Below are 11,693 nucleotides of genomic sequence, written 5' to 3' on the forward strand. Positions count from 1 at the left end.
CTTATGGTACACTCCTGGGCACAAGTGACCCTTCTATCAGTGTCCTGTGTGACTGGACCCACAGATGTTTTCAACCAATCTCACCTTATTGTGGTTCTCACTTATGTTTCCCTAGGGACTTATGGTATTGTACGTCTTGTCTTATGTTCATTGGTCATTATATTTTTTTAAAGAATTATTTATTTTTATGTGTATGGATGTTTGGCAGTATGTATATATCTGTGTTTCATATGCATGCCTGGAACCTGTTGAGGTCAGAAGAGGACATCAGATCACCTGGAAGTGCAGCTATAGACAGCTGTGGGTGACCATTTAGTTGCTGGGAATTGAACCAGGAGCCTCTGGAAGAGAAGTCAGGGCTCTTTAATCACTGAGCCATCTCTCCAGCCCGAGTTGTTTATATTTTTAAGAGAATCGTTGACTCCAGTCCCTTGTCCACTTTTAAACTGGGGTGTTTTTGAATTATAGAAGGTCTTTGCATGTACCTGACATGATGTATATTTTGCAATTATCTTCCATCCTATGAGGTGTATGTTCATTTTCCCCTTTTGTGTTTGTGTCTGGTGTGTTGTGTGTATGTGCACATGAACATGGGGGTGTGCATGCCCAAACCATGCATGTGCATTCAGAGGCCAGAGAAGTGTGTCTGGGATCCTGCTCTGTCACTCTGTGCCTTATTCCTCTGAGACAGGATTACGTACCGGACCTGTGAGCTGGCTGTTTGCTAGGCTGGCCAGTAAGCTCCCAGGATCTACCTATCTCTGTCTCATAGCTTTGGGGTTATAGGCAGGTATGGCCATGTCCACATGTTATACATGAGGCCTTGGGGTTCAAATTTAGGTCCTCAGACTTGCACAGCGATCTTCTTTGGTCACAGAATCATCTGGCCAGGTGCCTGTCAACCCACATACATCTGGGGTTGTGATTCTCCCCTCACCATGAAAAGTCACAGCTTCTACATTTTGAGGATAGGACATAGGGACGACATGTCCACCACAGGCTGGTTCCTTCCTCTCTGTCCCTTTTAAGTATTCAAAGACTGGAGTCCTAGAAGAAGAGAGGAAGAGAAAGCAGGAAAGAGGAGCCCACATTAACTATGAGGAAACAGAATGAGGCCTGCTGGAGTCTCAGGCTCAAGCAACCGAGGTTTATTACCCTACAGACCACAGGAGTGAACTTTGAAAGAACTGTGTTAAGGGAAAAGAGCCAGTCACAGACCATACATCATGGGTTGTGTGAAACGGTGGCAGTAGGCAAATCTACTTGTCAAAAGCTAGATTAGCATCTGGAGGGCAAGGGAGACAGGTTGGGAGGAAGAGCCATGAATCTTAATGGGTATAAGTTTGTGGGGTATGATAGACAATATTCTAAAACTGATTGGAAGTGAATTAAATGGTGAAAGAATTGTATTCCAAAAAAGCTGTGATTTAAAAAGAAGGGGAAAGAAACAAAGTTGGTGTTCCGTGGCTGCCTCTACCCCTGCCTGGGCCATCTTCACTTGGAAAACCGTGGCCACGCCTGAAGGTGTTTGCAGATCGGAGGCTTCATGGTCAGCCCGTAGGTTGGTGTCAGGTCCACCTTGAGGCCTGGTGGCACGCTGAACTCCAGCTGATGCAGCAGGATGGCTAAGAAGAGGAAGACTTCCCACCTGGCCGGGGTCTCTCCAAGGCACCGACGCTTTCCCAGGCCAAAAATCATGACCTTTTCACTCAGAGTCTTGTTGATGGCTGTGCTGTCCTCAGTAAGAAACCGCTCTGGACGGAACTCAAATGGGTCTTCCCACTGCTTCCTGCAAGAGGAACAGACAGGATCTGAGTGGCTGGGCTCTGGGAGGAACAGGGAGCTATGTCCTCCCAGCTTCTGTGGGAGCTCAGTGTTAGAAAAGACGGACAGGAACAAGAGCCTGTGGGGAAGGAACCAGACTTGGTGTTTATCTCCTTTGTGATAGTTCTTTGTGTTTTTTTGCTTTCAGACTTGTGTTTGTTTGCTTCTGTGGGTTTGAAGTTGGCCTTGGACTCCATGAATAACCCCAGGTCACCTTGTTTGAGAGTCTGACATCTACCTCCCAAGTGCTGGGATGAAGGCCTGGGCTTCCACACCTGGTGCTGGGGATGGACCCAGGCCTTGGTCACGGTAGAGGGCACTCTACCTTCAGAGCTGCACCTCCAATCATGGTATTGCTTCTGAAAATAACATTCTCTCTAAAAGGACCCATCGTAAGGAGAGTGGATTTTGATTATTTTTAATTTTTAATTTATAATTTTATTTAAATCTTTATGTGTATGTGGAGTTCAGAGGACAACATGCAGAAGTCAGCTCACCCCTTCTACCATGTGGGGCCTGGGGATTGAACTCAGGATGTGAGGTGTGGCGGCACATGACTACCTGCTGAATCATTCCCATGATGCAAGACAGTGGTTTGTTTTGTTGTGTTGGGTTTTCAAGACAGGGTCTGTCCTGGAATTATCTCTATAGACAAGGCTGTCAGAGAATTCAGAGGTCAGCCTGCTTCTGCCTCCTAAGTGATGGGATTAAGGTGTGTTGGAACACAACCAAATGACTGATAGTGGTTTGATCAGTTCCTTTTTTTGTGGTTCTGGGAATGGATCCTAGGACATTTCACATCACACACACTACCAGTGCTCTTAGTCATTACTTGAAGGAAATAATGCCTTATCAAAAGGAAATTGAAAGAAGGAAAATACGTTTCTCTCCCTCCTATTCCCTGTATGCCTGTAGCAAAGAGGAATTACTGGCTTGCTTGGCTTATGCTTCCTTTATGGACTAAAATTTGACAATACAAATATGAATGGGTTCTCATGTCAATATGTCCTGGTCTGGATGGATTGCCTATCTACAAATTAGAGAGGAATTTTCCAAGGAGGTCAATAGACCATTGCCATAATTCATATAATGTATCCTCATTATCCATTCAACTGGGACCTTGGGGCACAGGGAGACTTCTTAGTCAATCTCTCCTTCTTTCTTCCTTTCCTTTCCTTTCCTTTCCTTTCCCTTCCCTTTCCTTCTTTTTCCCTCCCTCCCCCCCCCCCCCCCTCCCTCCCTTCTTTCCTTTCTTTTTTTTTTTTTTTTTTTTTTTTTTTTTTTTTTTTTTTTTGGTTTTTCGAGACAGGGTTTCTCTGCAGCTTTAGAGCATGTCCTGGAGCTAGCTCTTGTAGACCAGGCTGGTCTCACAGAGATCCGCCTGCCTCTGCCTCCCGAGTACTGGGATTAAAGGCGTGTGCCACCACCTCCCGGCTCCTTCTTTCCTTTCTTGAGAGACATCTGCAGACTAGACGAGCCAAGAAGTTCAACTGACCTTGAATTTACTCTAATCCTCCGGCCTCAGCCTCCTGAGGAGACTGGATTACAGGCATTCACCATCCACACCAGATACCTAGGTACGTTCTTCTGTACCCTGAGTTTTAGGAAGTGGCTCTGAGTTTTGTCAGTTGGGACAGGCTATGTATCAGTGAGTGTTGGTCTATACATAAGCAGTTCCTGAAGGAACAGACAACCTTCCTGATTACTGAGCATTCACCTTCCCACCAGGGCTAAGTACTCACTCATCATGGTTGACCTGCCACTGGTTTATGAAGATACAACGCTCCTTAGGAATGTGGAAGCCATTCAATGAGGTGTCCCTCGTTGTGCTGAGGAGAGAAGAGAGCTCTGTCCAGCTCAGGGCTTGGAGAAGCTGTGGTGTGGCGTGTTCCTCCCTCCACTGCATCCCAGTGTCTGATTACTACAGTCTCCAAGCCCCATCCTGGGAGGTCATGTGAAGGGCAGGGAACATGGGGGGATTATCCTTCTTTTGCTGGGATCCTGTCCTACAACTTCAACACTTCTTTACTAGACTTTCCTTGTGCTCAGATGTGCACTGGGGCAGTCTCTGAAGCCAAGCAATCAGGGGATGGGCCTTGCCCTGGGGAGTCTGCAGATTTCGTACCAGGAATAACTAGCCTGTGGGGTGGGCAGGGGTGAATGTTCACTCTCACATTCGAGGAACTTGGGCTCTAAATCTTACAAATCCTTGGAGGATGAAGCTCTACTTGGCCGATGGGCCAAAAGAGGCTTCTAGATGGAAAAAGACTCATGTGTCAGGATTGACCTTTGCTAAGGGTAGAATTTGGGAGCCAGATAAATGGATAGACAACTTTCCAGGCAGAAGGTCTGGTTTAAGCAATGTCGACAGGTGTCTGGATTACCCTTGTGAGGGACGGTGAGGAGGGCCTGGCAGGAGCAGAAGATTCCATAGGGAGCAAACACAAGTGGAGGTGAGTGACCACTAGGCCATAGTGATTGGACTGGGTGAGGTAGACCAGAGATTGATGGGGTCAGATGTTGAAGTTACCATGTTCAGGAATGAGATACAGCCCGAGTTGTTTCCAGAGCTCAGGAACAGGGTTGGTGAACAGTATGATCACTTAGGGGGCACAGAACAGGGCCCTTACCTGTGGGGAATGGTGAAGGGGACAAAGGATGTGTATCGGAAGGTCTCCAGGATGAAGGCCTCCAGATAGGGCAGCTGAGGTCTGTCAGAAAGCCGTGGTTGCCGATCCCTGCCAATCACTGTGTCTGCAAAGCACAGGCAGAGCTCATGGGGTGTTGTCTGCCCCTTGCATATGTGCCCCTGTTATACTAGGGTCACTCTATATTGTCCTATGTTTACTCACGTTTCTGAGACCCCACGGTCCACCCACACCTTATATGCACAAGTGGAGGATGCTATGTCCCAGGACTTATATATAACACACACATGAACACGTATTTGTAGATCAACAAGTGACTTGGAGGCTCACAGCTTCTCTGACTAGAGGGTTGAGAGCAACACATACCCAGCTCCTTGTGGATCTTCCTCTGCACACTGGGTTGTGTCACAAGGAGCAAAAGGCTCCAGGAGATGGCTGTTGTGACTGTGTCAAATCCTGGGCAGCAGGGAGTAGGGAGAAGGAGAAAGGACAGCAGGGAGAAGGAAAAGATTTAAATGATCTTTGCCATAAACGGAGCAAGCCTATCCTCTCGGGCTCCCATCCCTGTGTATGCTGAGGGAAGGGCTGAGTCCTCAACAGAAACTTGAAGCCAAGCATGGTGGCTTTTACATATAATCCCACCACTAGGGAGTCTAAGGCAGGAGAATTGTCACAAGTTTGAGACCAGCCTGGGTTGGATACAGAGATGAGACCTTGTCTCAGACAAAACAAGTAAGAAGCAACTAAATAAAGCAAACAAGAACCTATTAAAGACTGGTTTCATAGTCAACTGCTGAAATTACAACCAGGACTCCAGTTTGTAGAACCCTTTTACTTTCCAGGTAAGGAAACCAAGGGCCCAAAACAATAGGGACTTGGTGGATTTCTCCCAGGAGTCAATGGCACATCATGAGGTCACACTTGTCTGTCCTGTGTCACCTGCCATGTGCTTGGTGAGTTAGTAGATAGGGTGGGTATGGGTAAATAGCCACTGATGGAGAAAGGGGCAGGGACATGGCTTCTACCAGCTCCAAAGAGGTCATTGACAATGTTGACAATCTTCTCGCGAGGGATTTGGACACCGTTGTCTTTGGAGTTCTCAATGTGCTTGAACAGGGCCCCTGTGATGTCCTGGATATTATCCTAGGGGACACAAATTTAGAGGAACTTTAGCATTTTGAGAGCCAAATGCCAGACTATGCCCCATCCCATTTGAGATGTCCCCATTGCCTAGGATCTGCCTTGCCTTCCACGCACTGGGCTGGGACTCAGAGTTTTGAACTGGCATCAGCCCTAAATAGAGCATAGTCATTTCCTGTGCCATTGACCCTTCTTCCCCTAACCCCAGGGGTCGGGTTTCAGAGAAGGAAGAAGTATGTGTGAACACAGGGAAGAAAAGTGACCTGAAACTGTAACTTAGCCCCTGTTGAAATTCATGTTCCTACAGAACAATGGCCTTTAAATTAACAACACCCATATTGCAAAGCTCTGCCAAGGCTCCATTCACCTGCCTTTGTTTTCTGGGGTTAGGAGAAGCCCTGGGGTCGGGAACAGGGCGTGACTGCAGGTCACAGGTGCTATGAGTGGTCCTGAGCCTTCCTAGTACTTGCAGCACATGGCAGTCCGAGTACCGTGGAGTAGGATGTGAGGGAATGTTCTCTGGGCCTGTGAGTGATGGGTTTACTATCTGCCTCCCAGTCTCACCTTGTTGAAGTCTTGATAGTGCTCCTGGACAGTCTTCTGTAGGAACAGCACAAATTTATCATTGAAGTTCTTAAACCTCTTGAGGCCTGGGTTGGGCAGGTAGCGCAGGATGGGGAAGAAGTCCACAGCATTCCCTGATGAGACATTCTCCACAAATTCATCGCTGCTCTTCAAAAGGCTCATCATCTCTTCGCTCTTCTGGGGGAAGTTCTTCCCAAAGCACATGGCTCCAATGACATTAGCCACAGATTCCACCACTAAGTTGACAGGTTCGAAGTGTCCAACTTCTGCCATCTGCTTCTGGAACTTGCTGACTAGATGGTTAGCCTCCTTGCTCACATGCTCCTCTAAGTAGCAAGAGGATGATGACATCGGGTTTGAGGCTATAGAAAAACTCTTCAGAGCATCCATGGCTAGGCGGCGGCGGGCAACCCACACAGGTCCAGTGTCTGGGTTAAAGGTCAAGCTCTGGCCATTACTGATGAAATTAAAACTGTAGAGGTCTGGTCGGCCCTTGAAGTCATCTCCCTGCTTCACCAGGGCCTGCCGGATGGTGTCCAGGCCACTCAGCACCACCACAGGCGTGGAGCCAATGTGGATCTGCAGCACGTCCCCATACTGCTTCCTCAGTTTGGTCAGTGACAGGTGTGGGTTCTTCCCTAGGGTCAGCATATGCCCAATGATGGGCCAGCCCCAGGGTCCAGGCGGACTCTTCAGACCTTTGGGGACCCGGGTTCTTAAAGCCTTGACCACATAAAATACTATACAGAAGATGACAGTGGCCAGTAGTAGCTCTGGGGTCAAGGAGATGTTCTGGAACAATGCCATCTGTACCAGCTGCAGGGGAAATGGAAGGGTGGGTGGTTTAGCATGGATTCTGAGCCTCCCTTTATTCCTTCACTCTCTCATTCAGTTGGGACACTTTCTGTTTGACTTTCAGCCATACACCAGGACAGTGAAGATATACCTGTCATGCGTCCTGCTCCCTCAGGAATTTGCCCTCACCCCATCGCAGAATTCAAGGGCTGCAAAAGAGCCTTACAAGCCTTACGTTTCCCAGCTTTAGTGTCTGAATTTCCACTCCAGGCTCTCCTGTCTATATCTTCTCCCATTTCCTTTTCTGAGACTGGAGTAGATGCAAATGAAGCTAAAGACATCTCCTCAACAGCCCCAATTGCAGAGTGTTTGCTGTGCTTTCTGCCAAAGAGTCTAAAACAATGTGGGATCCCTGTGGGAGCCCTATACACAATCACGGAGCAGAAGATGTCCCCTTGCCCAAGCAACAGAAGGTCAGTGTCCCTTGAATCATCCCAATGATCTGTGGCATTCCCCTCCCTCCATGACTCTTTATCAATACCAAGCAAAGATATTGCCTCTAAAAATGAGCCTTCATTGACCTTCATGATTAGAGGTTGCAGTGGGCTACAGCTAGGTCTAAGGCTCCTCAATGCCAGGCAGGTGTTTTCTTCTTATCTACTCAGTCCAAACAACTGTTCTTAGAGATAGCCTATTTGAAACTGCCTAGTTAAAGGAAGCCAGTGAGATGGCTCAGTGGTTCAAAGCCCTTCCTGCCAAGCGTGCTAACCTGAGTTAGATCCCTGGAATTCACATGGTGGACAGAGAGAACTGACAACTGAGAGTTGTCCTCTGAGCTCTAGCATTCAGACACACAAACAAACTGACAGATACAACATACACACAGAGACAAAGACACACACACGAGAGAGAGAGAGAGAGAGAGAGAGAGAGAGAGAGAGAGAGAGAGAGAGAGAGAGAGAGAGAGAGAGAAAGGTTTAGAAGGAGAAGCCAAGATCCAGGGCTGAGAAGCAAGGAGCAAAGCCTCAGATCTCCTTTAGGGTCCTCATTTCTCCATCTCTAATAGCATTTAGGATATAGAAGCTGATGCCATGATCAGAAAAGACATGCAAACATACCTAAATGGTAGGATCTGGAGATCACAGAGTAGGAGTCTGTCCAGGACTTCTGGGTTCAGATGATTGGGCTTTTATAACACCACCCTCTCCAGCCTGGCCCAACTGTCCAGGTCACTTGATATCAAAGCTGGATACTGAGCAAAGTTGGAAGGATCAATTCTTGGCTTTGGGTCAAGATCCCTCTGCTCCTCATTCTAGTCAAGCCACAGGAATAGCTCTTTGGGTCAGAAGATGTTCTGATTTGGTGGAAATAAGTATCTGTGGCATTTTAGGGTTCAGGGTGTAAGAATTAAGTCTGTGTACAGCATATACTCTTTTGCACTGTACCACAAATAAAGGGACATATCTAGACCCCAGGCCAGGCCAACCAGGGGTAGCTCATGCTCCCTGTGAAGGCAGAGAGGGAGTTGCATTATTCTACTGACTTTTCTCCATTGACAAACTACTCAATAAAAGTAAGTTAAGGAAGGAAGGTTGCTTTGACTCACAAATTTGGGAGTCACAACAGCAGGAACACAAGTCAGCGGGTCACATGGCATCTGGAGCAAGGAGCAGAGAGAGATAAATGCTGCTGTTAATTCTCTCTCTCTCTCTCTCTCTCTCTCTATCTCTCTGTCTCTCTCTCTCTCTTTCTCTCTCTCTCCAACCAGGGGCTAAAGTCTAGAAATGATGTAGTCCATGGTGTGGTACAAGTAAGAATGGGTCTTCTGTGTGCAGTTGAACTTTCTGGAAAGGTATGCCCTTGAGGCATCTTCTGGGTGACTCTAAATCCATTCAGGATGACACTGAAGATTAACCATCACCTGTATGTTCTATCTACCTCAACATGCCCACCACTGTGGTGTGTGTGTGTGTGTGTGTGTGTGTGTGTGTGTGTGTATTTGAACCTACATCCACAAACATACTTGATGAGGACTCCAGCACTTAAATGTGTTTTGACTCCTCCCCCATCTTTTATTTTCTTTAGAAATTTGTATTTCTAAAGAGAGACTCTCTCTACACCCTCCTTCCAGTTTATGGTGGTAAGGAATTAAAAGTCAATGAAGAAAATTCATGGTTTGAATTGCTGCTTATAGCAACCGGATTGGACTCATAGTCAACATCATTGGGTAGGGAGGCAGGGGAAACAACAACAAACTAGACACATTCCAGAACTGAAGGGGAAGCCCAGCCAGTCACCTTGTCTGAGGGGTTCTTCCCCCCACCCCGGGGCCACACATAGTCTATAAAACATCCGTGTGCATTTGTTTTTTCTCTTTGGTTTCCTGCACTCTTGGCATTCGCGGGATCTTTGGTCATATAAGTTTTCCCTAAATTATTAAAATCTTTTGAATAGACCTGGTCTGGTTATTTATTAATTGACCTTGCCCCCTACACAGAACCAAGAGACAAAAGAATTACATTGCAAGACTCTTTAATAAGCAAATAAATGCAATATATCAACTGGATTAGAGTCTATATTTAACAAAGGGCAATTTTTAAAGTCACAGAAGACATTTTTGGAATGATAATTCAGGATTCATGGATATGGCCTGGAGAATAAACTACATTCTTGAATGAATACTAATTTTTCTCAAATGTGACGTACAATCATGTTTACATCATATCTTAGTTACTGCTGTAGTTTTGTGAGAGACACCATGGCCAAGGCAACCCTTATAATATAAAGCCTTTAATTGGGGGCTTGAATGCAGTTTTGTAGGATTAGTCCATGATCATCATGGCAGGAAGCAGACAGGCATGGCGCTGGAGCAGTAGCTGAGGAGAGCTTTACATCCTTATCCATAGGCAGAAGGAAGAGAGTGATCAAGATTGGGCTTGGTGTGGAGTTTTGAAAACTCAAAGCCCGCCCCAGCGACACACAACTCCTCCACCATTCTAACAACATGCTATGCATCCTAATCCTTCCCAAGCAGTTCCAGTGACAGGGAACCAAGTATTCACATGTATGGGTCTATGGGGGCCATTCTCATTCAATCTGACATTTGTGGGACAATGTTCTTGTTCTTAGGAGGTTAATGCTGTGTGCTTTAGAGGTGGAGTTTCATGATATCTGTAACCATTCAGGTGGTTCTGTAGAAAAAGCCTAGAAAAACTACATGTTGGTACTGTTGAGATGGCTCAGTGGGTAAAGGTGCTTGTCACCAAGCCTGATGACCTGAGTTGGATCCCCAGGAGTCACATAGAATGAGGAATTGTCCTATGTGATGTGGGATGTCTTTCTGTATATGTGTTGCTTTTATTGAATAATGAATAAAGCTGTTTTGGCCAATGGCCTACCAGAGTAAAGCCAGGTGGGAAATCTGAACTGAGATAAAGACAGAAAGTGGGCAGACACCATGTAGCTGTCAAAGGAGACAGACGCTCTGGAATTTTACCGGTAGGCCACAGCCTTGTGGTGATACACAGATTAATAGAACTGTGTTAACTTAAGGTGAAAGAGTTAGTCAAATTGAAGCCTGAGCTAATAGGCCAAACAGTGCTGTAATTAATCAAGTTTCTGTTGAAGTATTTGGGTCTGGGCAGCTGGGAAATGAATAAGCAGCCTCCCTCTACACCTATGACCTTCACATGTGTGCCTTGGCACATTCCCATATTGGCAAATGTGTTCTCTCTTCCTTACACACACAAGTACACAATAGATAAAATTTTAAAACTTAAAAAAAAAATAAGCCAGGCAGTGGTGGTGAACACCTTTAATCTCCGCACTCAGGAGGTAGAGGCAGGCAGATCTCCAAGTTGGAAACCAGCCTGGTCTACAGAGAAAGTTCCAGGACAACAAGGGCTACACAAAGAAATCCTGTCTCAGGAAAAAAATAGAAATATATGTATCATTAATAACACACACACATACACACACACACACACACACACACACACACACACACACAGACGTTCTTGCCTGTCAAGATGGCTCAGTGGGTTAAAGTGCTTTCATCCAATTCCAAAGACTGGTTTCCTAGGACTCATACAGTGGAAGGAGAGAGGAAGAGTTCCCTGCAAGATGTCCTCTGACTTCCATGTGAGCACCAAGGCACAGAGACAGACAGACAGACAGACAGACAGACAGACAGACACACACACATACACACAAAGTTTCAAGATCAACTTGTTCAAGTGTCAAGGATGTGTTGTGGGATGTTTGTAAAGTGTGTGGTTTGTTGTGACTGGTGTAAGAAAATGTTGAACCACAAGTAGCTATGTAGAGGAGTATAGGTGAACCTCTGGGCAGAAGGAGAACTCTGGGGAGATGAAAGTTTCAGGGGTCAGCCAGACGAGGAGGAAGCAGGATGGGCAGCACAGACGTGAGGTAACAAACCACATGGAAGAATGAGGATTAAAAAACAAGGGTTAGTTTCAGTTATTAGAACGAGTTAGGAGCAAGAAAACTAAGCTAAGGCTGAGCTTTCATAGTTAATATTAAATCTCCGCGCCATTATCTGTCAGCTGGCAGTCCTGAAGAGAAAGTACTACAAGGATGGGGACTCTGACAGAGTCACAGAGCCAGTGTGAAGACAGCTGGGAAGGAGGGAATACAGTTTCCTGTCTGAGTCTTCACTGCGTTCAGCTCACTCAATGGAAC

The 11,693-nt window shown here is 46.3% G+C and overlaps 1 protein-coding gene across 1 annotated transcript; it reads right to left on the reverse strand.

Annotated features, from left to right (window-relative positions):
- Positions 1-1,110: 1,110 nt before the first annotated feature.
- On the reverse strand, positions 1,111-8,244 carry LOC119808954 (cytochrome P450 1A2-like). Its single transcript, XM_038321550.2, has 7 exons — positions 8,111-8,244; positions 6,177-7,013; positions 5,498-5,615; positions 4,839-4,928; positions 4,455-4,578; positions 3,567-3,653; positions 1,111-1,789 (listed from the first exon to the last, which is right to left on the reverse strand). The coding sequence occupies exons 2-7, from the start codon at positions 7,002-7,004 to the stop codon at positions 1,495-1,497; spliced, it is 1,542 nt and encodes a 513-aa protein (XP_038177478.1). The 5' UTR covers positions 7,005-7,013; positions 8,111-8,244; the 3' UTR covers positions 1,111-1,494.
- Between the last annotated feature and the right edge of the window lie 3,449 nt (positions 8,245-11,693).

The sequence above is a fragment of the Arvicola amphibius genome, chromosome 3 (assembly GCF_903992535.2).
Source record: "Arvicola amphibius chromosome 3, mArvAmp1.2, whole genome shotgun sequence".
NCBI lineage: Eukaryota > Metazoa > Chordata > Mammalia > Rodentia > Cricetidae > Arvicola > Arvicola amphibius.